Source organism: Dasypus novemcinctus, chromosome 5 (assembly GCF_030445035.2).
Source record: "Dasypus novemcinctus isolate mDasNov1 chromosome 5, mDasNov1.1.hap2, whole genome shotgun sequence".
NCBI classification, from domain to species: domain Eukaryota; kingdom Metazoa; phylum Chordata; class Mammalia; order Cingulata; family Dasypodidae; genus Dasypus; species Dasypus novemcinctus.
In genome coordinates this window covers 155,470,912-155,496,750 of record NC_080677.1, presented here as the reverse complement: position 1 = coordinate 155,496,750, position 25,839 = coordinate 155,470,912, and the positions used below count along the sequence as shown (strand labels likewise).

Genomic DNA, 25,839 nt, shown 5'->3' with positions numbered 1-25,839 from the left:
TCCCAGGCTCGCTCCACCCTCAGGCCTTTGCAAGCTGTGCTTGTCCAGGAATCATAGCCCCGGGCCACCTCCCTGCTGTCCCAGTCCTCAGTCTACGCTGTTTGAGCTGCAAAGTGGGCTGGGTTTTAGAAACCATTTGAAGCCACAAAATGCGGCTTAATGAGGCTTAAGCACACACACATTAACCTTACCAGTAATAAATAAATAAATAAAAATTTAAATGATAAGAACTTACTTCTCTTGTCTAATGAGGGAAAAAGTGAATTGTAACAACCAGGGCTGAGAAAAGTTCAGCAAGATGAGCTGCCTCAGCGCTGCAGGTGCGAGTATCAGCTGGAATGATTTCTCTAAGGTCTCATGTGGCAATATGTATAAAATACGTAACACTCCACGATCTACCAACTCCTCTTCTAGGGATTGATTATTCTAGATAAGCTGGGGCACGTGGACATGTTTGTGAACAATAGTGTTTTTCAAAGTGTTTTAGAACAGAGTCAGCATAAATGTCCAACAGGGGCATCTGGTTAAGTAGATCATGTGCGTGTGGTGGAATGCTGCTCAGCCATTAAATTCACGTATTTTGAGGAACTTTTCATTAGTGTGTGAAACACGGTGGTGAACTGGGCTCTAGGTCCATATTTCTTGGTTTTGAAGCCTTTCCCTACCACCTACAAGCAGTGTGGCTTGGAAAAGTTGTTTAACTTTTCTGTGTGCCTCAGTTTCTTTATCTGCAAAATGGCAGAAATAACAGGGTGTATTAGTCAGCCAAAGGGGTGCTGATGCAAAGTACCAGAATTCTGTTGGCTTTTATAAAGGGTATTATTTGGGGTAGACACTTACAGTTACAAGGTCCTAAAGAGTCCAACTCAAGATCACTTCCTCTCCCAAAGTCTTTTGCTATGTTTTGAAGCAAGATGGCGGGCAATGTCTGCGAGGCGTCCTCCTTCCTTCTTCCCTGTTAAGGCTCTGTGGGTCCAGCTTCTTCCAACCTCAGCTGTAGGCTGGCAGAGGACTCATCTATTTCCCCTTTTTTCTTTCTGGGCTCAGCTGCTCTGGTCTCTTCACAAGGTTAGCTGTAGACTGTCAGGTGAATGTCTCATCTCTCCCCAGGGCTCCAGGATCAAAGGCCACTTCTGTGTCTACGGAGAGCTCTCATTTCTCCTGTATCTGCTTCTGTGTTCTTGACTGAGCATCAGTTTATATAGCCCACCGAGGGGGTGGAGACTCAACCCTGCACGCCCTAATGATGCGGTAGAATCAAAGCCCTAATCTTGATAAGTAAACATAGAGCCTTTGGATTTAAATCAAATGGTATCATGCCCAGAGGAACAGACCAGTTTACAAACATCTCTTTTTGGAATTCATAAATAATGTCAAACTGCCACACAGGAGCTGCCAAGTGTTGATGATATACTTCATTTGGCATGCTTAGCCCAGGGCCCGACAAGGCGCGGGCGCCCAGCAGTCACGTAACTGCTGTGCCTCCGCTTCCTTGGGGAATGATGTGGCACCCGCCTCGGGCTGCTGGTGAAGCAGGAACGAAGCACCCAGCGTGGACCTTGCTCATGCCAGGGCTGTATCGGGAGATCACACACAGTCCCAAGCCCCTGCTGCACCTAGGCCACTGACCAATCCCCGTCCTCACACCCGGAGACTAGACCCACGCCTAAGGAGCTGTCTCCAAATAAGATTATGCATGATTTTTGGTGGTCGTTTCATAGGGAATGTATATTCCTTTTATAATTTGAAAAAACAAACAGTTTTCGAGGGTTGGACATTTTCTTCCTAGCCCTTCGTTAATCAAAACAGCTGAGTCCCCCAGGGGCCCCCTGGTTCCTGGTTTCCTGTCCTGGGCCCAGCCTGGTCCCTCGTAGGTATAGCAGCTTAACACGGGCTGGGTCATGCCCTTCCCTTGGTGGCTTTAGAGCAGCGACTCTATACCGTGGATGTGTGCTAGAGCCCTCTGGGGCGACTTTGAAATACGCCAGTGTCCAGGCCCCTCTCCAGACAGGTTAAAGCCAGCTGTGTGGGCCGGGGCCTGGCAGCCGTATGCTTTTAAAGGCTCCCGGCGATTCCGACGTGCAGCCAGGGAGTGGACGACCACCTGGTACCAGGTTGGCATTTGCTCCTACCATCCTGCCTGGAAAGAGCCCCCCTCTTCCTCTCAGGGTCAGCCTTAGCCCTGTCCATGTTTCCCACTTGCCCAAAGGTAAGAATCACCCAGTGCTTGTTAAAAATACAGATTCCCAGGCCCTAAGACCTCATGGGTCTGAATTTTTAGCAGTAGAGACTTGGTGATGTGTGTATTTAATGAGCCTCCTGGGTGGGGAAATCCGCGAGAGAGTGGCTGGGCTTAGCTGCACTTGGGGCATCTTGGGAAGACCCTGACGCCTGGGTCCCCTCCTGGCTCAGATGCTGCCCTGGGATCAGGATTTTTAGGGGCCCTCTCATGACTCCAGGGTGCGCCTGCCACCAGGAGCCACCGGCGTGATATTCTCCAAGTATGGTCCTCGCAGGCCTCCTCAAGGAACTTGTTAGAAATGCAAACCCTGAGCCCCCCCTCGGGCCTCCTGCAGTGTGCACCCAGGAAGGGACTGGCAGTTGTGATTCAGCAGCCCTGCAGGTGATTCTGAAGCTCGCTGAGGTTTCAGAGTCACGGCTGTGGAGCGGATTCCAGACCAGCTCCCAGAGATAGCGCAGCTGGCCTGCACGGAGCCAGGGACCTCGGCTCTGCGCCCCCACTCGAGAGGTCAGGTGGGCTGAGACCACGGCAGGAGAAGCCCGCCCCAGGGTCTCCCCTGCTCCCTCGGGCCTGGCCCCCTCTCAGGTGCAGCCGGCGGCCAGGGTGCCACGGCCACTCCCCGGAGGGCAGAGCAGGGGCTGTCTTCCAGCGCAGGCAGTGGGGCACGCTTTCCCTCCAAGCAGCAAGTCCTGTGGCCGGGGATCATTGTTCAGAGGTGCTGACGCAGGTTTGGCTTGGAGCACCGGTCACGGTCAGAGGTCACGGTCGGAGGAGCGTGTGCCTCTTCTCCTACCCCCTCCCCATCCCACCAGGTAACTCGGGCCTTTTTGTTTTGTAGATTTTATGACCAGCCACCATTTCCGTGGCTCTCCCAGCCACAGCCTGGCGATGACCGGGCCTCCCGGAGGAGAAGAGGACAGGAACCAGGTGGTGTGCTGGGCCCCGGCGCCCGGGCAGGCCTGGAGGTCAGGGGCCTGGCCCCAGCCCCCGGCCTCCCCGCCCACTTGAGGGCAGGTGCCCGGGAAGTCGGAGCGAGGACGGAGAATGCAGCAGGGAAGGCAGTTTTGGAAGAAGAGCTGCGGATGGCAGGTCCTGCCAGGTGGCAGAACCTAAGCTTCGAAGGCTGGAACCAGCCAAGGAAATTAGGGAGGCAGATGTCCGAGGGCGATGGGGAGAGGCTCTTTCAAGACCTGTACCCATTCCTTCAAGGAGAGCACGTGCTGACTCCCCACAACAAAGGGAAATCCCAGTCACTGCCCAGAGTTCTCTCCCCTGAGGGCCTGAGTTGCGTGGAAATGCCGACTCCATTAAATGATGGGCATTTGCACAGTGTCCCCAAAGTGCCATTTTATCCTCCAAATTGCGCACCAAGTTTTGAACCCACGAGGAACCCTGAGAAGGGGGGCTCGTGTGTCCCTTTACCACGGCCTAAGTTTGGGAGACCCCTGAAGCCTCCATCTTATGAATCGCACCGACAGGCGAGGGGGTCCCTGGAAAGCTGCGAGCGCCAGGAGAGCCAGCATGCGGACCCCCACGCAGCCCACCTGGCCGGCGCGAGCGAGCCCAGGCCCGACCTCTGGGGGCCCGACGCCGGCTTGGAGCCTCCGGTGTACGTCCCTCCACCGTCGTACAGGTCTCCCCCCGAGCCCATCACCAACCCGTACGCGGAAGACACGGCCCCTAGACAGCCACCGCCGGTGGAGAGGACCAGTGCCGGCCACCAGGGAGCCGGGAACGAGCACGGCACCCGCCGGCTCTCTCCCCAGGGGCCCCCCACGCCGCCCCGCCCCGCCCCTGCTCGCGACATCTCTGTTCAGTACATTTCTTTCGATGATCCGCGGATCCGCCACATTCAGCTCGCGCAGCCCCAGGGCTTCTGGGAAGGAGCCAAGTTGCAACGTCGTTCCCCAGCCCCTCCAGAACCAGCTGCATGTGGACACGGGCAGCACGATGGGGCCTTTCGGGGGGACGCACGGGGCCAAGTGCCCGCGTCAGGGAGCAGGGGAGCCCCTGGGGTTTCTGACCCCAGCCCCGCGTGGCTGCGGGGCCACCTCCTCAGGGACGGAGACAACGAGGAGAATGGCGCGGTGAGAGAAGCGCAAGCCGAGGTGCGGGGCAGCCGGCACGGCCACCCCGAGGGCCCCGGCTCCTGCCCCAGCCCACGGGGCGAGGGTCCCAGGGAAACCATAACCAAGCTTAAGATGTTTGAAACCGGCAGCCAGATCAAGAGACGGTCCAAGAAACAAGCGAACGAGACTATATTTTGTTTGGTCTCCATCCCAGTTAAATCAGAGCCACATCTGCCAGACACAGATAGGAACAACAATGACCTGAAACGGAGCGCCGATAGAAAGAATGGGCTTGATAAGAGCGCGGCGTTGCAGGCACAGAGCTTCCTGAGCATGTCGTCCACCGACCTGGAGCTGCAGGCGCTCACAGGAAGCATGGCCGGCAAAGCAGAGGCCCAAACACCCCATCCGCGGGAACCAGCAGACAAAGAAAGAAATGACCTCAGGTACGTCCCCCCCCCAGGACACCGGGGGCTCAAGCCCTCTGGCTCCTGGCCAGGACACCAGCACAGAGATCAGCAGACACAAACCATCTTCGCCGAAGAGCCCCGCAGCTCCCGGCCGCTGCCTGGGCTGCCGGTGGGGGGCCCCGACGATGCGGGGCCAACGCCCAGGCATTCCGAACCCACCGCCCCTGGAACTCACAGCGCCCCAGCCTCGGCTCCTGGAGACCCTGAACGGAGGCCGGGCACTCATCACTTGAAAGGCCAGATGCACCTCAGCCTGTCCAGCAATAGCGCTTTCTCGAGGACTTCCTCCTGCACGGATCGGGCAGCGCCCAGGGAGTGCCCGGGCCAGCCCCACGGACAGGCAGCAGGTCCCACGCCCACGGGGGAGGTGGTGAAGGGGGACGCGGCCAGCCCGTGCAACAGCAAGCAGTTCTTCGGCCAGTTTCTTTTGAAGCCGGTTAGTCGCCGACCCTGGGATTTAATAAGTCAGCTGGAAAGCTTTAACAAGGAGCTTCAAGAGGAGGAAGAAAGTAGCAGCGGCAGCAGCAGCAGTGACGAAAGAGAGGCAGGGCGGCAGCAGGAAAACGACACCGACGGCCGCGCGGAAGATTCCGGGCTGGGTGTAAACGGCCGGGAGACGAGAGTGGAGCAAGGGCACAGCACGGAGGTGCCAGGGGAGCCTGGCTTTAGGTCGGGGAGAGTGAAGAGCAAGTCTGAGAGCTGGAGTGAGGAGTGGAAGCTGGGCCGCCCGTGGGCCCTGCCTGGGTCCCCGGGCCCCCGGCGGGCAGAAGGGAGCAGAGGTGGATGCTCCGGGTCAGCAGAGGAAAGCTGGATTCCGGGGAAGAGGGGCCAGGAGGGTGAGAGCAGCACAGACCCGCTGGCCGGCAGCCCAGGCCCTGGGAAGAGAGTGACGTCATGTAGACGGAGTGACACAGAGCCAGCCCCCCCCACTGCACCGAAGGAGCCACAGGGAGGCCCGAATCTCAGCAGCGTGCTAAGTCCGGTGAAGCTGAGCCAAGGACCCAGCCCCCAGGTGGATGCTGGAGAAGAGTGGGGTGCAGGGGTTCCCCTCTCCCTGGCTAACAGAGGCCGAGGCCTCTCGGCGCCAGACTTGCGGGCCGTGGGGCTCCACGCGGGCCCCATGCCCAGCGCCGGCGAGCCTGACGGTCCCTCGGAGAAGGCGCGCGCCACAGACGTCCCCCCACACGAGTCCCTCCAAGCCAGGGCGGCCAGGATCCTGGGCATCGACGTGGCCGTGGAGTCCCTCCTCCCGGGCAGCAGCAGGGGGGGATGCCAGAAGCACCCCGCACCCAGCGAGGGTGCCCCGTGGCCGGCCCCCACCGGGGAGAAGCCGCCGCCCGGCACTGCACTCCGCGGCGAGCCCGCAGGGCCCCGAGATGCCTTCCACAGCAGGAGGAAGTGCGGCTGGACCGAGAGCCCCCTCTTCGTAGGGGGCAGAGACCACGCTGGCGAGCCCGCGGGGGTGGACGAGCCCCGGCCCAGCCCACCGGAGGCCGCGGGGTCCGCCACGCCCCTCGGCTCCATGCCACCCCGCACCCCCGAGGGGAGCCCGAGCGCCGTGGGCTCGGAGAAGAGGCCCAAGGGCACCTCCAGAGTGATCGAGAGCTTGCAGGAGAAACTGGCCTCCCCGCCCAGGAGGGCCGACCCCGGCCGCCTGATGAGGATGAAGGAGGTGAGCTCCGTGTCCCGCATGAGGCTCCTGGTCTCGCGGGGCGCCGAGGCCGCGGACGAGGCCAGGGGCCTCGGCGCCCAGGCCGCCTGCGGGCCTCCGAGCGGCGGGGACCCGGCGCCGAGAGCGGGTCGCCTGGACTCCGTCCCTAAGGGCTGCTTCTCGTGGGAAGAAAACAGACGCCCGGCCCCGCACGGGGAGAGAAAGAGAGTGGACGAAGGCTTCTGGTGCCCAGGTAAGGAGGGGACGCGGGCGCCGCTTTTCGTAGTGGTTTGGAATCCTTGGGTGATGCAAATTACCAGGCTGGAGGGTAATGAAAGTTTGCATGTACAGAAAAGATAAATCTTTGAATTATTTTACCCAAAGATTCTGTGTTTTACAAAGAATTATCTGGAAGCTTCCTTAAAAAAAAAAATCAAGATCTTGAAATGTATTCAAGATGCTTGTGTATTTATAGAAATTATCTAGATTGCCTTTGCAGACTGCATTCTGTGAAGAGGTAAACCAGTTAAGTCTTCCAGCCTTGGTGTGGCCCCCTTGATAAACCTTTCAGAGACCATGGCATCTGTACTTTGAATTTCCCCCCTAAAACACTAGGCAGCCACCCAAACAACCCTCAGTGCTCTTCATTAACTTAATAAGAAAAGACGTACCAGGCTGATGTAATAAACTGTCCTTCCTGCTGTGCTGTGTCTTAACGTCACACCTTCCAAAGCCATCCTCCCCATTTTTCTGTTTTCACTACCACGCCCTCGATGAAATGTGAAAAGGTTCAGTCGATAAAGTTAGCAGTGGGCATTTTCTCACTGCCCACCCCCAGGTAACCAACCTCCGCGGTGCTGCCTCCAGTGCTGGGATCGTTACATCTCAGGCGAGACCCTCTTGGCACGCGCAGCCCCGAGACCCGCCAGCCCCCCGGCCCCTCACCTGCGTGTGTTTTCAGAGCTTCTGTGATCCCTGAAACCACCAGCAGGTCTGCCCTTCAGTGACGGTGCTTCCCTCCCCGAGCTCAGGCCCGGCCTCTCGATGTCTCTGCTTCTTTTCCTAGTAAATTATTGAGCCCAGAAGTGGTTGGGGAAAAGCTGAGCCTGCCAGAGGCTCACGCTATAGACCATAGCAGGTTCATCTAGGCTCACAGAGGTTCATGTAGGCCTGCCCTTTTTTTGGTGAGGAAAACCTGCTCCCCAGGAGCAGAGGGTTCTAGAGCTGCCCCAGGACCGCCCCCCCACCTCCCAGGCCAGGCTGCTGTGTCCCTTTCACGGTGCTGTCCCCAGTACCTACCAGCTTTCTGATTTGAAATGCACGGATTTAAATGCAGATGGAAAAGAGCAATTGTTGTTAGAGCTGGAAAAATCCAGACATTTTTGTTAAAAAATTCTACTGGGGCACTTTAAAAATTCTCGCACCAGTGCAGTTTGATCCTTAGGAACCCGAGTCCAGGTGCCTCTGCTCCTTTTACAAAGGACTTGGTTGAAATAAGAGGCTTGCCAGGGCCCCCCTGGAACTCATTATTTTGATAAATGAGCTCTTTGCTGAGAGAGAGAGAATGCTAAGGATGGAACCCTTTGCCAGTATGGAGGGAAGTGTTACGGGCCCATTTGTAGAGCTGTGGGGATTTATTCAGGCTCAAGCCTGATCCGCCCCTACCCCCAAAAATCCTATATGCTCACTTGTGTTGAAATGCTGGTTCAAACCCGGTAGACTTCTGAAGTGAGTTTTCTCATCTATAAAACGAGCATGATTATGTCAGTCGTACCTCATTCTGAGAATTATAAAGATTTTAACATAAGACAAAATCCTGCTATTAATAATAATAATAAACCAGTTCACAAATAGTTCTATGCCTTAGTCTATGGCCATATATTTCAGGGAGTATTTTATAATGTAAAATGGCTAGTTCAGTGAAACGCTCCTTCAGTGTTTAGTTTGACCATTGGTGTGTTTGGTGGGTACCTAAACAGCAGTGTGGTAATGAAACTTAATTTTAGCCAACCATTAAAAACACCGCCCCACTGTTGCTGACCAGTAGAAATTTTCATTATTTGTCTCTCCTCACAGTCTGGTGCATTTGGTAATGCACATTAAAAGGCCCAAACATCTACGTGCCCAGAGCTGCCCGTGTTGTGTCCTGGTGTTCCAGGGTAGCTGAACCGCAGGGGCTCCTGGAGGGACGCTTCCGGAAGAGCACCGGTGCTCAGCGGGGCTCCCTGCGCCTCAGTGGCCAGAGCCCTGCTTTTGGAGGCGCCGGGGTCGTGGGGCTGGGGTAGGAACACTGGGTATCCGTGACCTTTTCCACCCACTGGGGCCTCACAAGTTAGGAGAAAGCCTCGTTGCTTCATTTTCCTTTGGGTTCCTTTGGATATATTTTATCATTTTAAACACAAGCCTCCTCACCTCCACCCCCATTTCGCCCCGTCCCCCCAAATCCCCAAGGTGAGGAATGACGTCACCGCTCCCCGAGGCCCAGCTCGCTTCAGGTGAGACTGAACTGTCTCAGCCAAGGTTACACGTGTCGTATCTGTATTCCCACCCCCCCATGCACACCCCCTTCCAGAACTTTTCATCTCCTGTGGCATCATACGTACCACGCTACACAGCGTCCTTCCAGATTATAGATGCTCATTTCCTCTCACTGCTCTTGGGGGGCCTCCGGGTCCCTGGCCGAGAAGTCAGTGGCCCCAGACCAGCTCAGGGCCAGGATCCCATCCCAGCTGGAGCAGGCTCCCCGTCAGAAGGGTGGAAACAGGCCCCAACCAGGCTCGGGTGCTTACCTCACGGCATGAGTGCAGGACGGGAACGTGGGGAGACCGCAGGCCCCACGTGGCGATGTCTGGCAAGGCCTCGGGGTGCTGGGAGTGCCTGGGGAAGGCTGGGCAGGAGTGTGGCTTCCAGGGCCCTGCTTCCAAGGGCCACGCGCGATCCCTGCCGAGGCTGGCCTGCAGGCGCCATCGCGGAAATCCAGCCCGCAGCAGTCGAATTCTCAGCGTTTAGGGCAGCACGCCTTCCCCCGACCGTCACCGTCCGTAGAGTAGCCCTGAGTCACCCGGGGTGCCGAGCCCTGGACACGTGGCCAGCCCAAACCGCGCTGTGCTGTGAGTGCAAAGTCCACACCAGATTTCAAAGACTCAGTGCCACCAAAAATCGGAACCGTCCCCCCAACTTTTCAATTTTTTTTATTTTTTTAAAGATTTATTTATTTTTATTTCTCTCCCCCTCCCCCTCAGTTGTCTGCTCTCTGTGTCCATTCACTGCGTGTTCTTCTGTGACCACTTCTGTCCTTATCAGTGGCACGGAAATCTGTGTTTCTTTTTTGTTGCGTCATCTTGTTGTGTCAGTTCTCCGTGTGTGCGGCGCCATTCCTGGGCAGGCTGCACTTCTTTTGCTCTGGGCGGCTCTCCTTACGGGGCGCACTCCTTGCACATGGGGCTCCCCTATGTGGGGACACACCTGCGTGGCACGGCACTCCTTGCACGCATCAGCACTGCGCATGGGCCATCTCCACACGGGTCAAGGAAGCCCGGGGTTTGAACCGCGGACCTCCCATGTGGTAGGTGGATGCTCTATCCACTGGGCCAAGTCCACTTCCCCCAATTTTTTTATTGAGTACCTGCTGAAATGATAATATTCTGGATGCATTTGGTTAAAGATATTATTAAGATTAACACCACCTGTTCCCCTCTGTTTTCCTGTAGCTGCTAGAAATCGAGAATAACACAGGTGGCTCCCGTTATATTTCAGCAGGGCCTCAGCCCTCCATGCTCTGCGGAAGGGGTCCCTTGTCCTCCGAGTTCCTGCCACAGCCTGAGCTGAGGGCAGCAGCCGCATTCAGTGGAGGTGCCTCCAGCTCACCCAGCGCCCGTGGAGCCCGTCAGTGCCCAGTGTCCATGAAACCCGGGGCCCAGCAGATGCTCCCCTTCCCCTGGCCTCGGCTAGCTGAGAGCGCGCCCGTCACACGTCCCCCCTTGGTGACTGGCCACCGCGTTCTCGGTGGAGACACGGCCTCTTTGCCCACAGGAGGTCTGACTCACCACCCAGGTGTCCTCCTCCATCTCCCCCCAGGCTCCCTCCCCATAAGGGCCCCACTCATGCACGGTGAGGCCCACTCTGGTTCATGGTGGCCCCACCCAACAGATCTTTCAAGATGAGTCCCCCACCTTAACCGACCGTCACCCCTGCGGAGGTCTTCTTTGCAAAGCCACACCCACAGGAGCGTGGATTAAGACAGAGCATGGATTAAGACGGAGCGTGTCTCCTGTGGGGACATGATTCAATCCCCAGCTCCAATTCCAAGCGCCCTAAACGCTGGCTTAGTCATCACATAACTATACTATACTATACTATACTATAGCTACACTGAAAAGGCGAGAGCAGGGCATGGCAGGTGCATTTTGCCGCCACTGGGGAAACAGGAATCTATGTCACCTTCATGATACACCCTTGTCCTGATGGGTTTAGAAACAGATTGTTTTATAACTGTTTTTCTGACCACCAAACTATATGCCATCCTTCCAGATTTCTGAAACATTTTCTCTTAAGAAATTAAGAGACCTTTAGCCGCAGTGGCAGGAGATTTCTGACCAAAAGAGGAGTAGCCTGAACCTCAGGTTTGCCTCACCGCAGAGACCTGTGGGTCCTGAGGTGATCAAGCTGGGCAGTGCCTGCTGAGGTGCCAGTGGCAGTCGAGGGTCATTGCTTTCTCGCAGGGTGTTTCCTTTTGGAAATCCAGGTCCTTTGGGCGCAGTTGGGATTTTCTGGTGTGGACTGTAGAGTACTCAGTGTGACAGCCAGCCTTAAATACACTTGTGTCTACGAAGGCCTGAGAAGGCATGTGTCAGTCCTTGGGGTTCAGGATTTCGGGGTCCCCTAGCTCCCTGGGGGACAGTATATGATCACCTGCGTTCAAAAGCAGGTTGTCGGGAAGTGGACTTGGCCCAGTGGATAGAGCATCCACCTACCACATGGGAGGTCCGCAGTTCAAACCCGGGGCCTCCTTGACCCATGTGGAGCTGGCCCACGCGCAGTGCTGATGCATGCAAGGAGTGCCGTGCCACGCAGGGGTCTCCCCTGCGTAGGGGAGCCCCACGTGCAAGGAGTGCGTCCCATAAGGAGAGCTGCCCAGCGCGAAAGAAAGTGCAGCCTGCCCAGGAATGGCGCCGCACACACGGAGAGCTGACACAACAAGATGATGCAACAAAAAGAAACACAGATTCCCGTGCCGCTGACACAATAGAAGCGGACAAAGAAGATGCAGCAAATAGAACAGACAACTGGGGTGAGGGCAGGGAAGGGGAGAGAAATAAATAAATCTTAAAAAAAATAAAGTAAAATAAAGCAGGTTGTCCTCCCAGGTGGTCATTTACACACACAGACACACTCACAATTCCTCCTAAGCACCTTCCGCCCTCCGCCGCCTCACTGTGGTTGACAAGCACTGTATTCGAAGGTAATTCTAGCCCACTATGACCAACAGGAAGGGCCTTCAGAATACTAAGCAAAGCGCATTTCCCCTCCGTGGTTGGGTAATGGTCATCCACATCTCCTGAAACAGCCTTGTGCCTGGCAATTTACATTCCTTTTCAGTGAAGCCAAGATTGTTGAAATGTCTAGAAATGAACTCTGTCATACTTGTGGATTTTCACCCTATACCTGTTATGATTTGCGGATTAAGCAGAAAATAGACCAGTTGGATATACCACTAATTACCTTTTTTCTTTTTCTTTTTGCAGATTCATATGACCCTAGCCGAGTGGAGAGGGTGTGATGAAATGGCAGTGGTTTGCTGAGTAGTCTCTGATTTGGGGATACCTGCCCAATTGGCCTACTCCTCAGTTGGAAACTGCTGGGTTTAGTGTATCGATACATCCTTTGCCACTGCCACATGGAAATTAGTCATTCGTGCAGAATTGCTTTGTGGAGATGAAGCAATCTTCACTTGAAACCATCTATTTTTAGAGCATGAAGATTTAACACCTGCATTTAGAAAAGTGTTTTCATAGAAACTCTCCTTGCTGATGGATTTGGCAAAGTTGACGAATGGTTGGGTGTCAGTCTGGTTCTGCGTGAAAGTTTAAACACAGAAGATCTAGTGGAATAACGTTGAAAGGGCCGAATACCCTCACTCTCCCCTTCTGCATCTCCACGGCCTGCGTGCTGTGCTCACGTCCAGGGGCTTGGGGTGGAGGCCGTGGCCTGGTGTCTCAGCACTTTGAATTTAGGGGAAATGTGGAATGAATGTACCATGATCCATTTCTAGTCAGTTTGGCCTTCTGCTGCTGGCAGTGACTTTATGTAAAAGTAACTTGCCATCAGAGAATAAAAGCAATATCTTTGAATTGCTAAAAGATTAAAACTTGTACTATAATGTACTAGGAGTATTCTTTACCTGGGAATGAAATAGTTTGATCTTTGCAAACACGCCTTGTCTGCTTTGCACTCAGTATTATCTATTTTTATTTTCCAAGTGGATGTTTAGAAATTCTTTATATGAAAAATAATTGCTGGTTTAAAATAGACCATTTTAACAAAGTAACTATATTTCTTTTTACAAAAATGCTATTTTTCTATGATGTAAACAGTTGTTAGGTGGCAGATTTTTAAGGAAGTATTATTTTATTTAAAAGAATCTGTATCCCTTTGTGTGAAAGGAACCCAAAGAGGGTTCACATTTGCTTTAAAGCATATGCTATGTCCCCTTCCCATTTACAACACTGCTACTTTTCTTTTATTGGAGAAAGAAATGTCAATATAGACATATATTACAGGGTTAATAAAATAGACTTTTCACAAAGTTTTTTTATAGATAGCCAGAAGATCGTATTTGAAAACTACCCTCTCAAAACCAGCTAACTTCTTTACAACAGTTTTTGCTGCCAGATGACCTGGTTTTACCGAACGTAGTGTAACATTTTTATGTAGGGGGTTGTCTGCCCTGAGACTATACTGTCCTCCCCCCCTGCCCTGCCCCTTTAAAGAAATTTGTATTTTTCTCTAGAATGCTCCTGGATTAGTCTCTGCATATTTTTAAAAAGTGCTTGGAGCATCATATATATGACATTACAAAAGTATTATAAGCCTGTGTATTCTACTGTGTTTAATACTGCATTAACCTGCGCAAAGATTTTTGCATTTTTTAAACGCACTTGTCCATTCTTTCTAACAAGATGTTCTTATTAGCTAATGTCTCCTAAGTAGTTTCTTATCAAGTTTCAATAGCGTCACCTCGTCCTTTCTCCCTCATCTTTCCTTTCTCCCTCTTTCTCCTTCCTTCCTTTCCTTTTTTCTCTCTCTTTTTATTGAGAAACCACCTTATCTAGTTTTAGACATTTCAAATTCCTAAAATGTGAACTATTGGGTGGTCTGTAATTTGGCCCTCAGACAGCTCTTCCTGGGCTTTTCTGGTTGGTTTTTATCTGTACCATATGACTTTATTTCACAACAATGACGTGTAGTTGGACTGTAATCAACAGAGGAGAAGCTTCTAAATACTCCTGAGAAGTCTTTTCAGATGCCCTCATCTGCAGTCTTGGTTCCTGCCTGTGACTCAGAGTCACCTCTTTCTAGACTTGGGCTCTTCCAAAAAGTTAGAGTAGCTCCAACGTTCACAACTACCGCAACCCGGCCCGAGTCTCAGTGCTAAGAACAGCTGCAACTTTTCCCAGGAAACATTTCACGGGGACTGTCACTCCCTCTCTTCCAGCTGTGACTCCTTCAGGTCATCTGGTAGAAGGACATGAAGGCTGAGCCACCTGCAGGTCTGGTGGGATCTGTCTTCCCTCTTCAAAAACAAATGAAAGAAGGGATGGTGCACTCAATGACACGCGTATACACTTAACTCTGCTCTCATTTCCTCTTAAATTTTGTTGATACACCTAAAACTTTTTTTTTCAAATGAAAATAATTAAAGTTTACTTTTACTCCTCAAGAGAAAGAGAAGCATCCTATGTTCATTGTTGCACCTTATGTATATCCTTAAGTAAACCAAAACATGACGTGCCTCTGCTTTGCTTTACCTAAAGCTTGTATCGTATCCTTCTGAAACCATTCTGAATTGAGCCGAAATGACCAATCGTTATGCCCTTATCCTTAGTTTCTGAATTCAACCCTACATATAAATCTTTTGGGTGAAAATGAAGTAACTTTCAAAATTTAACTTTTAAAAGTTTAAACTTGCATATTATGAAATAAAATTATTCAGTCTTTAATCAAAAGCAGCCTTTCCAGAGGTTTTGAATTTAATGCTCATTATTTTATTATTTCTATTTCTCATATATACACAGCTCTCCATTATTATTTGTGACTGGAAAAAAAAGTTTTTATGTTTCGTACTGTTTTTTTTTCCATGTATGACTTACTGTTGGTATTTAAGAATTTAGAACTTATAAAATTAAAGTTCCAATTTTGACCATTTGGACCAAAAAATATATGAGGAATTCCTTATGAAATGTATTTTTATTTCTTGATTTACAAAAGAAGGGACGAGCAATGGTAATGTGACTCCAGTTGGCTGTCTTCGGAGAAAATTCCTGAATGATTGAAAGCCAAATATCTGTGTTATTATTTTCAACCTCATGTTTCTCCACATCACAGAAACCTCCTGCCTCAAACTTCCTAAAGCTGCAAGCAGCCGCTGGTTAGATCTGCAGAGTGCCCCTCTGTGTTGTTTAGACCTCTTTGGGCTGCTTTTTTAAAAGTCTCTGCTCTTGGAGATCCTTGTTTCCTTACCAGAGCTGTAGGTGGAGGTTTGGGTTCATGTGGAAATTCTCTTAAGTGGAACTTCCTTCTGTTTTGTGGACCTGTGTTAAAAACGAAATGATTCTGAAACAAGGGCTCCAGCCACTTTCTGCAGCAGCAAAGTGACTTACTCTGTCAGTGGCTCGGCTGGGGGCTCCTGAGGAAAAGCCTGCAGGAGCTCCAGCACCCAGAGCTTCCTCGCCACACCTCCCGGCAGAAGGGCCAGGTGAAGAGAGTCCCGGCCCACGTGCCACCCCGTCTGCGCGCTCTGCCCGTGTGGTTGCCGTCCACGACGTTGTTCAACACGATCGAGTCACATAAGATTCCGTGTCAGCAGGAAAGTGACCGCGCAGCAGAAGCCTCTCTCACGAGTGTCTGCGGTCCGAGACACACTTCTGGTTTCCTGCTCCTGCGAGCATTGCCGTCAGTGCCTGCGCTGCGAGCCAGAGCCTGGGCGCTGGGCGCGGGGGCGGGACGCCCTCCCCAGGCCGCAGCTCCCGCGGGCCCGGCCCTTCGCGCATTCTCTTTTCGTTGCGCTCCCAGCAGCAGCTTCTGTGCATCTGCTTGTGGGAGGAGAGCTGCTACTCAGGACAGGATTTAAGGGCCACGTGCCAAGTGGCCTTTACGAGGCCGCACGGTGGGAGGTCCCTCCCCAGGAGAGCCGGTTGGTCCGTGCGGGACAGATGGTCAAGTCACACGAAAGGACGAATGGCCCCCAGCCCCCCGGCTTGGTGGAAGGAGGAGTGGTTCAGACCATGGTTCACGTGGTGGCCTCTTGGTCACAGTCCAGCAACCTGCAGTAGCCGGCGTCCTCGGGCCGCCCCTCGGCAGCATGGGGGAGGCGGCGGGGCCCGCAGACCCCAGGCTTGGGCTCGCGAGTCCCCGCCGCGGCGGTGCGGATGAGCCCAGCGGAGGACAGGGAGGGCCTTGTGCTGTGGCCGCTGATAAAGGGCCGAGATGCGAGCCCAGAGGCCAGCGCCCCAGCGCCTCGTCGGGAGCGAGGAGGAAGCCCCTGCCTCGGGTGGGAGCCCCCGGGGGGCCGTGCGGCTCAGCCCGAGAAGCTGCCCTTCCCTCCTGCCTCCCGCCGCCCCTGCCCCACGACCAGAGCCAAGACACCGTCAGGGAGCGGGAGGGTGACAAAGGCAAGTTTACGAGGAGCGCATGGCAGAAACTAGAAATGAAAACCATGTGTCCCAGCCGGGGAGAAAGCAGCCACCTGCAGAGCGTTGAAGTCAGCGGAGCGCTCTGCCCCTGGGCCGACCGAGCTTGTGGCCATCTCGCAAGTCTCGGCAGGGGTGGAGAGGGTCCCAGGGCCTGTGGCCGCTGGTGGGTCCTCAGTGCAGGAGAGGATGAGAGGTGAGGGTGAGCGGGGCGCAGCGAGCACAGGGAAGGTGGCAGCAGGTACCAGCTATGTACAGATGACGGTCAGCCCAAGGAGCGCATTGTATTGCTCTGCGCAACATTGTAGCTCTTGCAGTTCCGGGTGGCTGGCCTGCGCCGTAACACACATGCTCCAAATAAAGATGTTGCATGCAGGTACCTGTGTCCATTGTCCCTGGCTGTGGGTGCATGAGCTGCCCCGTAACCTCTAGAGGCTGGCCCCGGGAGGGAGGCAGGAGGGACCCCGGGAGGGGTGCCTGGAGGATCCCAGCACCTCTGGTCTCCACCCAGTGTTTCCTGGGGATGAAGTGCCGGGTCATGTCTCCCCCAGAGGCTCACAGGTAGTGACAGGACAGGAGTCACTCCTGGGCAGGTTCCATCGCGGCCCCTGGCCTGGCCCCCGGCTCTCTGACTTGTTTGCTCATCTGCCGCCCAGCTCACGCTTGGAATATGAGACTCTGGCACATCGTGGTGTCCAGTGCATGGAAAAAGAATCTAAACCCGTACCTCCGGGAGCTCCTCGTTCCGGCAGCTTGCAGGCCGTCACAGCCGGCTCGGCCTGCACCTCGGGACCCCGCGCCGGAAGCAGATGAGACTGCGGCCCCATCACGCTCCTGGCCCCGTGGTTCCTGGTAATCAGACCAATATGCGCATAGGCGGTTGCTTCTGGGTTTCAAATAAAAGTGGTCCTTCTCAGGTTTGGCTGCTGCATTCTCCCACTCGCCTCTGCAGGCTGCTCTCCTCGTTTCTCCGGAGCCACCGTGCGTGGGGGTCTCAAAGCCCCCCTGTTCAGCCTGAAATTTCAGATCCCATTACACGCGGGCTTTAAGGTCCGCTCCCAGCTGGTTGGCTGCGGAGAATGCACATGACAGGGCAACTGCCCAAGAGGCCACAGGGCCACATTGAGCCACAGGCGTACGGGCGCGAGCGGGAGGTCAGGAGAGCAGGTCCCTGGCCGGCTACCCGTCACCTCCCAGACGTCAGCCACGTCCTCGGGCCGCCTGCGGCGCTTCACGCTGGAAAGTAGAGAAGGGGGTCGAGCTCAGTTAGCCGGTTTCTTCCAATCCTAAGATTAGGTGATGACTTTTTTTGGCAAAGGTGGGAGTCCACCGGGTCTTCGGCCCTGCCAGAAAAGTCTGAGAGTCAAGGAATTTGAAACCACGGCCGCGTGTGCCCAGAGCAGGCCCTGGCCAGGTGGGGCCCTGCCGTTCTTTCCTGCGCCGGGTGGTCCCTGTGCCAGTCACCGACCTTGGTTCTCTCCCCCTCCCCACGCCTACGGGCGGGCCAGGGGCCTGACAATACGGAATTCTGCCGACATACTTTTCTTACAGCAGGGCCAGGCACTGGGGCGTGGTGAGCTGCCGCGCAGCCTGCGGCGCGGATCAGCGGTGGCGGTATAGACCGCTCCAGCAGTTTGGCTGCTTGCACTGCTTTTAGCCGCACGGTGGGGCCTCACCAGCTCAGCCGGCCTTTCTGCTCCTGCTCCACCTACACACCTTCCAGGCGCTCGGCTTCCTTCACACCGGCTGGACGTGCTCTCCGTCACCCCACTGCTGAGCGTTCGGGGGACAGGGCTCCGTGGCAACTTGGTGAGCAACTCACTGGCCCAGGGGCCTCCGGTTCTGTTTCCACTGCTTCCCAGGCCTTTGAGCCGGAGGAAGTGTGTTCTGGATCAAGCGGAAACTCCATTTGCAGTTTCTCCTCTTGGCCGCCTCCCCCTGCCCTGCGCTTCCTGCTGCACTGTGTGAGGGTGCTTTCACCCGCCGGGTCCCACCTGGGCATTTCTAGCAGGGTGACTTGTGTGTAAATGAACCCAAATGTGCGTGAACCTAGAATTTCTTATGAGCGTTTAAAGTCAAATGCTCAATACGGGGGCAAAGGAAACGAACATTGTTGAGCCCCTACTGCATACCTGGTGTGTTATAGGCATTAATTAACACATGCCATTTTACAGAAACTGAGGCACCAAGAGGCTAACTAATTGCCCAAGGCACCCAGCTAGCAGCAGAGCAAGGATTGAAACCCATTTCCATCCACTCCAAAGTCCATGCTCTCCATCTTAGCTTGCTGCATCCCAGGAGGAAGAGAGAATGATCCTCCAGTTAGTCAGGAAATCTAAAGGCAGTAAGTAGTCTTACAATACTTGTTAGGTTCAGGTTCAGCTGCTTATGTCAGAATACCACAGTGGCTTAAACAAGATAGGAGCTTATTTCTCTCATGCTTAAAAGGAATCCAGAGGCAGGTAGTCCAGGGATAGCATGGCAGCTCCATGGGAATCAGGGAACCAGTTTCCTCATATCTTTCTGTTCCAGCATCCCAGCATAGTGGCTTCCATGCTCACAGTAACCTCTTAGCCCAACACAGCTGCTGGAGTGCCAGCCATCTTTAACACTTTCCAAGCAACTGAGAGGAAGAAGAAATCTCTCCCTTTAAACAAGCTTGCAGGAAATCCTGTACTCTTGTGTTTATAACTCATCGACTAGAACTTAGTCACATAGTCAAACTAGCTGTAAGGGAGGCTGAGAAACACAGTCTGAACAAAATCGAAGTGTTGTCACTAATGAAGAGAGTGACACTAGGTATCGACGGGCCATCGGCAGCCTCGGCCACACCCTACCGCGAGGCATTAGCCCTGGGGCTGGTGAACACACAGAGCAGGGGCGAGCGCCTCACTCGTGTCTGTGGGAGGCATGTGTCTTGAAGAGACCCTCATAGGTGGCAAATCACCAGACACCAAACACGCCACCCCAGAGAAAAGTGGGGTGTCTAACAGCAGTGCCTTCAGCTAGGGAGCAGCGCAAAGCAGCGCCCGTGGAGGGCACTCGTACGGTCTGTCTCGGGATGTGCGCCTTCCAGCTAAGGCAATGACTTTGCCCCTTTGGAGGTCCTTGGCGTTCACAAGAGGGAAACTGAGAGCACGTGAGACGCCGAGCCTGAGTGCTGAGGGCAGCAGACCCCGCCCCCCGTGCCCTCCTGCGGAGGGGCTGCCTGCACTGAGGTCCCCTCCCGTCTGCAGGAGAAAGCCTGCAGGGTGGGTGGGAAGAGGGGCCACGGAGGGTGAGGCTGGAGTGGGGGCAGGGTGGCAGGAGACCCCCATGCTCACGGGGGAGAGTCCCTGGGAGGCGTTTGTCTGTGCCTTGAGCCCGAGACGGCCCCTCCAGCCTGGAAACCCCCGCCGTCGTCGCAGGCCTTCCCCGCGGACACCAGCCTTTCCACTGCGCTAGTTCTGCCAGTGTCAGTTGCAGGGGAATCGTTTTCCTTTTTAAGATTTATTTTATTTATTTCTCTCCCCTTCCCCCCACCCCTGCTGTTGTCTGCTCTCTGTGTCCATTCGCTGTGTGTTCTTCTGTGTCCACTTGTATTCTTGTCAGCGGCACTGGGAAACTGTGTCTCTTTTTTGTTGTGTCATCTTGCTGTATCAGCTCTCCATGCGGTGCCACTCTTGGACAGGCTGCACTTTTTTCACATGGGGCAGCTCTCCTTACGGGGTGCACTCTTGCGTGTGGGGCTCCCTATGTGGGGACACCCCTGCGTGGCAGGGCACTCCTTGCGCACATCAGCACTGCGCATGGGCCAGTCCCACACGGGTTAGGAGGCCCAGGGTTTGAACCACGGACCTCCCACGTGGTAGATGGACGCTCCATCAGGTGAGCCGAATGGGCTTCCCCAGGGGGGCAGCTGTAAAGCCTCTTTCCTGGTTATTGGGATGTTTACGTATTGAGGTGTCCTGTACACGAAGAAGACGCACACCAGGAACGCTTTGTCTCTAGCACAGAAACTTCGTGACTACAGGCAAAAATGGCACGAGAAGGCAGTTAAGATGTCAGAGGAAGGAAGCGTGGTGGCAGACAGAGGTCACCAATCTAGATGAGCCAGATGTCAGCCATCCTGAGGGGTCAGCCCTGGCCCCGGGGGGTCTTTTAGGAAAGAACGAAGACAGGGTGGAGAGCCAGGGTAAGCGCGGGCCGAAGTGCCCCCGGCGAGCGTAGGAAGTGAGTGACCATTATTCCAACAAATCTAGAGAACGTGCCACAATGTGCTTCAGCCGAAAAAGAAAGAAAACACCACCGGTTAAATCCCGACCAGCCTCGGGTGATCCAGTGCCTCCCAATGTCAGAGACGTCGCGAGGTGAGAAAGAAACGCGTGCGCCCAGCTGATCCATGCACCGGCCCCCTGAAGCCTCCCGCCCGCGCCCCCACCCAGCGTGGCGCCGGGCCGTGCTGGTTCTGCAAGGCGGGGACCAGGGGCTCCAGGCCCTGCACCCCGGGAGCTGCTCCCCCGCCAGCCCCGGGCCGCCTCCCACGCAGAGGTGCAGCCCCACACCTGGAACTTATCAAAAAAGAAGGGGAGGAGTGCGAGGGTCTGCAGTGCGACCAGGAGACTCCGTTTTAAACTGGTACATCCGGGGGTTTTGACGCCGGCAGAAGGATTGAGAAATTCTTCTAGAATCTTCCAGCGTTTCAGGAGACCGGAAGCGCTGCACCTCCTTCAGCCCTCATCCCCCAGAGCTGCCACGCGCTGCTCCCGCCCGCTGGTGCCCTCTTCCTCCTCTTGCCTCGTGTTGTCCGTTTGTCCTGCACGTCTCAGTTGAAGCCTCGGGGTCCCCAGCAGCTCTCCCCCAACCCCCAGCTCAGTATCTGGGATGTGCTCTCCCGGCACCCCCTGCTCTTCCTCCTCACGTCAGGACAGCCGTGATGAAACGTCATTAAGTGTCCCCTCCCCTCGATGACCGAGGCGCTGCCTGTGTTTCATGGCCACGGTTATCCCAGCTCCCAGATCTGCACGTCCTCCGCGGACATTTGCTGTCAGGGTAGAACACGGACCTGCAGGGATTTGATCACAGGACGTCTATGCTAGACCCTCCATCGTATTTTGGTCAGGCAAGAAGTTAGTGCCCTAGGACGACCACCACAAATTTAGAACAAAGTCCAGAAGTTTTTTCACTAAAATGTTAACACGAGTATGTCTGGAATTAGGATTATGGGCATTTATTTATTTGCATTTTTGTGGTTTATTTGTATCTTCTTCTATTAGAAATAGCTATTGCACAAAAGAAGAAAGGGTTGGGAAAAAAAAAAGAAGAAAAAAATGGTAAGTTGAGGGAAGCAGACTTGGCCCAGTGGTTAGGGCGTCTGTCTACCACATGGGAGGTCTGTGGTTCAAACCCCGGGCCTCCTTGACCCATGTGCAGCTGGCCCATGTGCAGTGCTGATGCGCACAAGGAGTGCCGTGCCATGCAGGGGTGTCCCCCACGTAGGGGAGCCCCACGCGCAAGGAGTGCGCCCCGTAAGGAGAGCCGCCCAGCGCGAAAGAAAGTGCAGCCTGCCCAGGAATGGCGCCGCCCACACGGAGAGCAGACAGGGCAAGATGACAAAACAAAAAGAAACACAGATTTCCAGTGTTGCTGATAAGGATAGAAGCAGTCACAGAAGAACACACAGCGAATGGACAGAGAGAACAGACAACTGGGGGGGGAGGGAAGGGAAGAGGAGAGAAATAAATAAATATATCTTTAAAAAAAAAAACCACATTAAGTTGTGCTGGATCCCGAAGGCGGTGGAGGGGGTGCGAGCTGCACAGGTTAGGAAGGGGTGCTCCCAAGTGGGGAGGGAGGCTCGGGGCGCTTTAGCAAAGCAGAAGGCCTGGGCTCGGGGTGCAGGGACAGGGCGCAGACAACGGCGGAGGTGTGGGCCCCGGCGAGGGGGGCCATCCTGCACCCCGGCTGCCGTGGCTGCCCCCCACCCACGCCCAGTCCCAGCCGGGCCCTTCACTAACTCGAGGGGGGGGGGGGGCGGTGTCGCCCAGAGTGAGGATCCGTTTCCTGGGATGGCCAGTAGAGCACTTGAATCCTCTTCTGACCACGCACCCCCAAAGGGCCAGCCCAGTTGTCCTCAAGTGTGACCCCACGTGTGCAGCATGCAGTGACTCAGGAGGTCTCACTCTTGTTTGCAACGCCTGCAATTCCTTTACTATGGGACAACGCCTCCTATTACAGTTAGAGGTAAAATCCAACACTGGCTGACGGAACCGACTGAAACCACTTTGAAACCTAACCCCGTGGTGAACCTGTGTAAATGATTGACAGCAGAGTATTTTCAGTCTTTTTAGGAGAAAAGAGTTGCTCTTGTTGTTTTTTTAAGTGAGCTGAGGGTTGTGGTAGAGCCAGCTTCCAAGATGGCCCCAGTGGTCCTCACTTCCAGGCATTCATACCCTTGTGCTCCCTGCTCCCACTTTATTTTATTTTTAAAAGGTTTATTTTATTTATTTATCTCCCCTACACCCCCCCCCCCCCGCCAGTTGTCTGCTCTCTGTGTCTATTCGCTGTGTGTTCTACTGTGCTCTCTTGCATTCTTGTCAGCGGCACTGGAATCTGTGTCTCTTTTTGTTGCATCATCCTGCTGCATCAGCTCTCCGTGTGTGCGGCGCCACTCCTGGGTGGGCTGCGCTTTTTCATCCAGGGCAGCTCAATGCGGGGCACACTTCTTTCATGTGGGGCTCCCCTACAAGGGGACACCCCTGCGTGGCAGGGCACTCCTTGCGCGTGGCAGCACAGCGCGTGGCAGCACAGCGTGTGGGCCATCTCACCACATGGGCCAGGAAGCCCTGGGTTTGAACCCTGGACCTTCCTTATGGTAGGTGGACACTCAATCAGTTGAGCCACGTCTGCTTCCCCCCTCCCACTTTAAATAAAGCTAAACTCTGTGACCATGAGGACATGGCAAAAATAATGGTTTATGGAATCTGGGGCGTTCTTAGAACATAAAAAATACCATGGCTTCCACCTTGCTCTCTTGGATCTCTCACTCTGTGGGAAGCCAGCTGCCGCATCATGGAGACACTCACGCAGCCCTCTGGAGAGGTCCCCATGGCGCCATCTTGGCAGCCATCTTGGAAGTGGCTCCTCAGCCTGTCGAGCCTTCAGGTGGTGGCCCGCCATCTTTAATGCCACCTCACCAGAGACACATCAAGCGAAGAGAATCCCAAATGTCGGACCCACAGGAACTATGTGGAATAATAAATGCATGTTGCTCTTTTAAACCACTAAGTTTGGAAGTAATTTGTCACACAAAAGTAGAAACCTTATTTGGGAAGTTTGACCCAACCCTGAGTAAGCACTTAAGTTTCTAAAGGGAAAACTTGTGATTGCTATTGGGGAAAGAAGAAGAAATGGTAGACTGAGAACTAGAAAGATTCATTCTGGCAGCTTCATAATTTTGCCATAGGGTCCCTGCTTTTTGTCTTCAACTCTGGAAGAACAAAGGGAAGCTGCAAAGAGAGTTATTTCTGCGCTGGGAAGCTGTGAATGCAAGAAGTTAGAATGCTGTGCTTGAATCATGCCCAATATTTTTAAATGTCTGCCTTCATAATAGAGATCTGTCCCTCTCAAGGAATTCTGTCAGGGTTATTAATTGTGCCCATGTTGTAGCTGTTTCAGATTCATCCTGCTCGTGTAAGTTTGTACCATGAAGAAAAATAAGCCATCGTTTTGCAAAATGTGCTAGTTCATTTACTACAGAGCCCTTTACTAAGTTTGGGTATTTCCAGTGAATGGCACCTACCAGGAGTTTCCATTTTCTCCTAATCCAGGGAATTCTTCAGTCCTAGAACCCTGGCATCAACCTGGCATCACATACCAGGGAGAGAGACATCTTCTTGTGAAAGCGGAAGTTGTTTGCCCAGGGCAGGTGTCTTAGCTAGCCCTTGCCTGTGCCATATCTCTGTTATCTTCCACCCACTGATTAGTTCAAAGGAACATTCGGGTCTGAAGATGTGTGATTGTTTGGATTACTGTCTAACAAGCATTTGCTCTCCACGCCCTGCTCCCCACCCAACACACATACTAAGAGCAGAGTATATGCATCTTCTCCCTTTGACTTTTGGCTGGGCTACGTGGCTTGCTTTGGGTGACGGTACGTGAGCAGGTGCGAGGTGAGCAAAGGCTTGGGGCATGCCCCCTGGCTGAGCCTGCCTCCTGTGCTTCTTCCATTGCTATGAGAAGAGTGTGTCGCGGTTTCAGGTCCTCGTTTTAGGGACAAATGAGTGACACTCAGCGGGGAGACAAGCTGAGGATGCGTAGCTTGAAGTTGGGTTACCCCAGCCAAACCACAGATGTGTGAGTGAGAAACAAATGCTTACTGTGGTGTGTCCCTGAAATGTTTGCGATTTTGTTACACAGCACAACAATGGCAAGAGCTGCTGACTGACACAAGGGGTGATTAATTTAAAATTCCAGATATGTGCTACTAATTCGCAGGAAGACTTGGATGCTCTTAGGATATCCATGAAGTTTCTGACTTGCAAGTGCCTCACATCAGGGCCTTTAGATATAGCAAGATGCTCCCGGAGAAGGCCTGTGTTCAAGGGATTGTCCCTTGCTGCCACCTCCGCCCCCCAGCCCCAGCCACCTGACCCTGTGCCTAGATTGAAAACAGCCGTGCTAGATGCCCCCGGCCTTCAGCCGTGGGAGCTCTCTCACCACTCACCCCACCACCACCCTGTCTACTTGCAGGTCAGATTCAACCTGGACGTTTCCTCCTGTGTTTCCAAGGATAAAAATCATCTGAGGTTTCCTCTGCTTTTTTTTTTTTTGTAGATTCACATATTCTTCTAAAGTCCCTTGGTCCTCGGCATGGAGAATGATTTCTCTGGACAGACTTGGCTTCTAAAGGGAGGGTGGGGAAACGGACTTTGGCCCAGTGGTTAGGGCGTCCGTTTACCATATGGGAGGTCTGCGGTTCAAACCCCGGGCCTCCTTGACCCGTGTGGAGCTGGCCATGCGCAGTGCTGATGCGCGCAAGGAGTGCCGTGCCACGCAAGGGTGTCCCCCGCGTGGGGGAGCCCCACGCGCAAGGAGTGCGCCCGTGAGGAAAGCCGCCCAGCGTGAAAAGAAAGAGCAGCCTGCCCAGGAATGGCGCCGCCCACACTTCCCGTGCCCCTGACGACAACAGAAGCGGACAAAGAAACAAGACGCAGCAAATAGACACCAAGAACAGACAACCAGGGGAGGGGGGGGAAATTAAATAAATAAATAAATCTTTAAAAAAAAAATTAAATGTCATGTAATATCACATTAAAAAAAAAATAAAATAAAGGGAGGGTGGCATGGGAGAGAAAAGGAGCTATATTCGGAGTGCGTGGAGTCCAAGTTGCCAGTCCAGTCACGTGTCAACACTTGTCATTAGCCAGCGGGGTAACTGGCTCCCAGGACGACCTTCGGCAGCAATGTGTCCTGTGCAGGAAAACAGCCTCGTGGTGGAGGGGAGCCGGCTGCAGGCCGA

The 25,839-nt window shown here is 54.0% G+C and overlaps 1 protein-coding gene across 2 annotated transcripts in view; it reads left to right on the top strand.

Moving 5' to 3' along the window:
- JCAD (junctional cadherin 5 associated) overlaps positions 1-14,868 on the top strand; it is a 44,453-nt gene extending 29,585 nt beyond the window's left edge. For both annotated transcript variants that reach the window (XM_004455820.4, XM_004455821.5), the window contains exons 3-4: positions 3,081-6,685; positions 12,177-14,868. In XM_004455820.4, coding sequence (XP_004455877.1) covers positions 3,081-6,685; positions 12,177-12,211 — 3,640 coding nt within the window. In that variant the 3' untranslated portion in view covers positions 12,212-14,868. The remainder of the gene's footprint in view (positions 1-3,080; positions 6,686-12,176) is intronic.
- Positions 14,869-25,839: the final 10,971 nt, after the last annotated feature.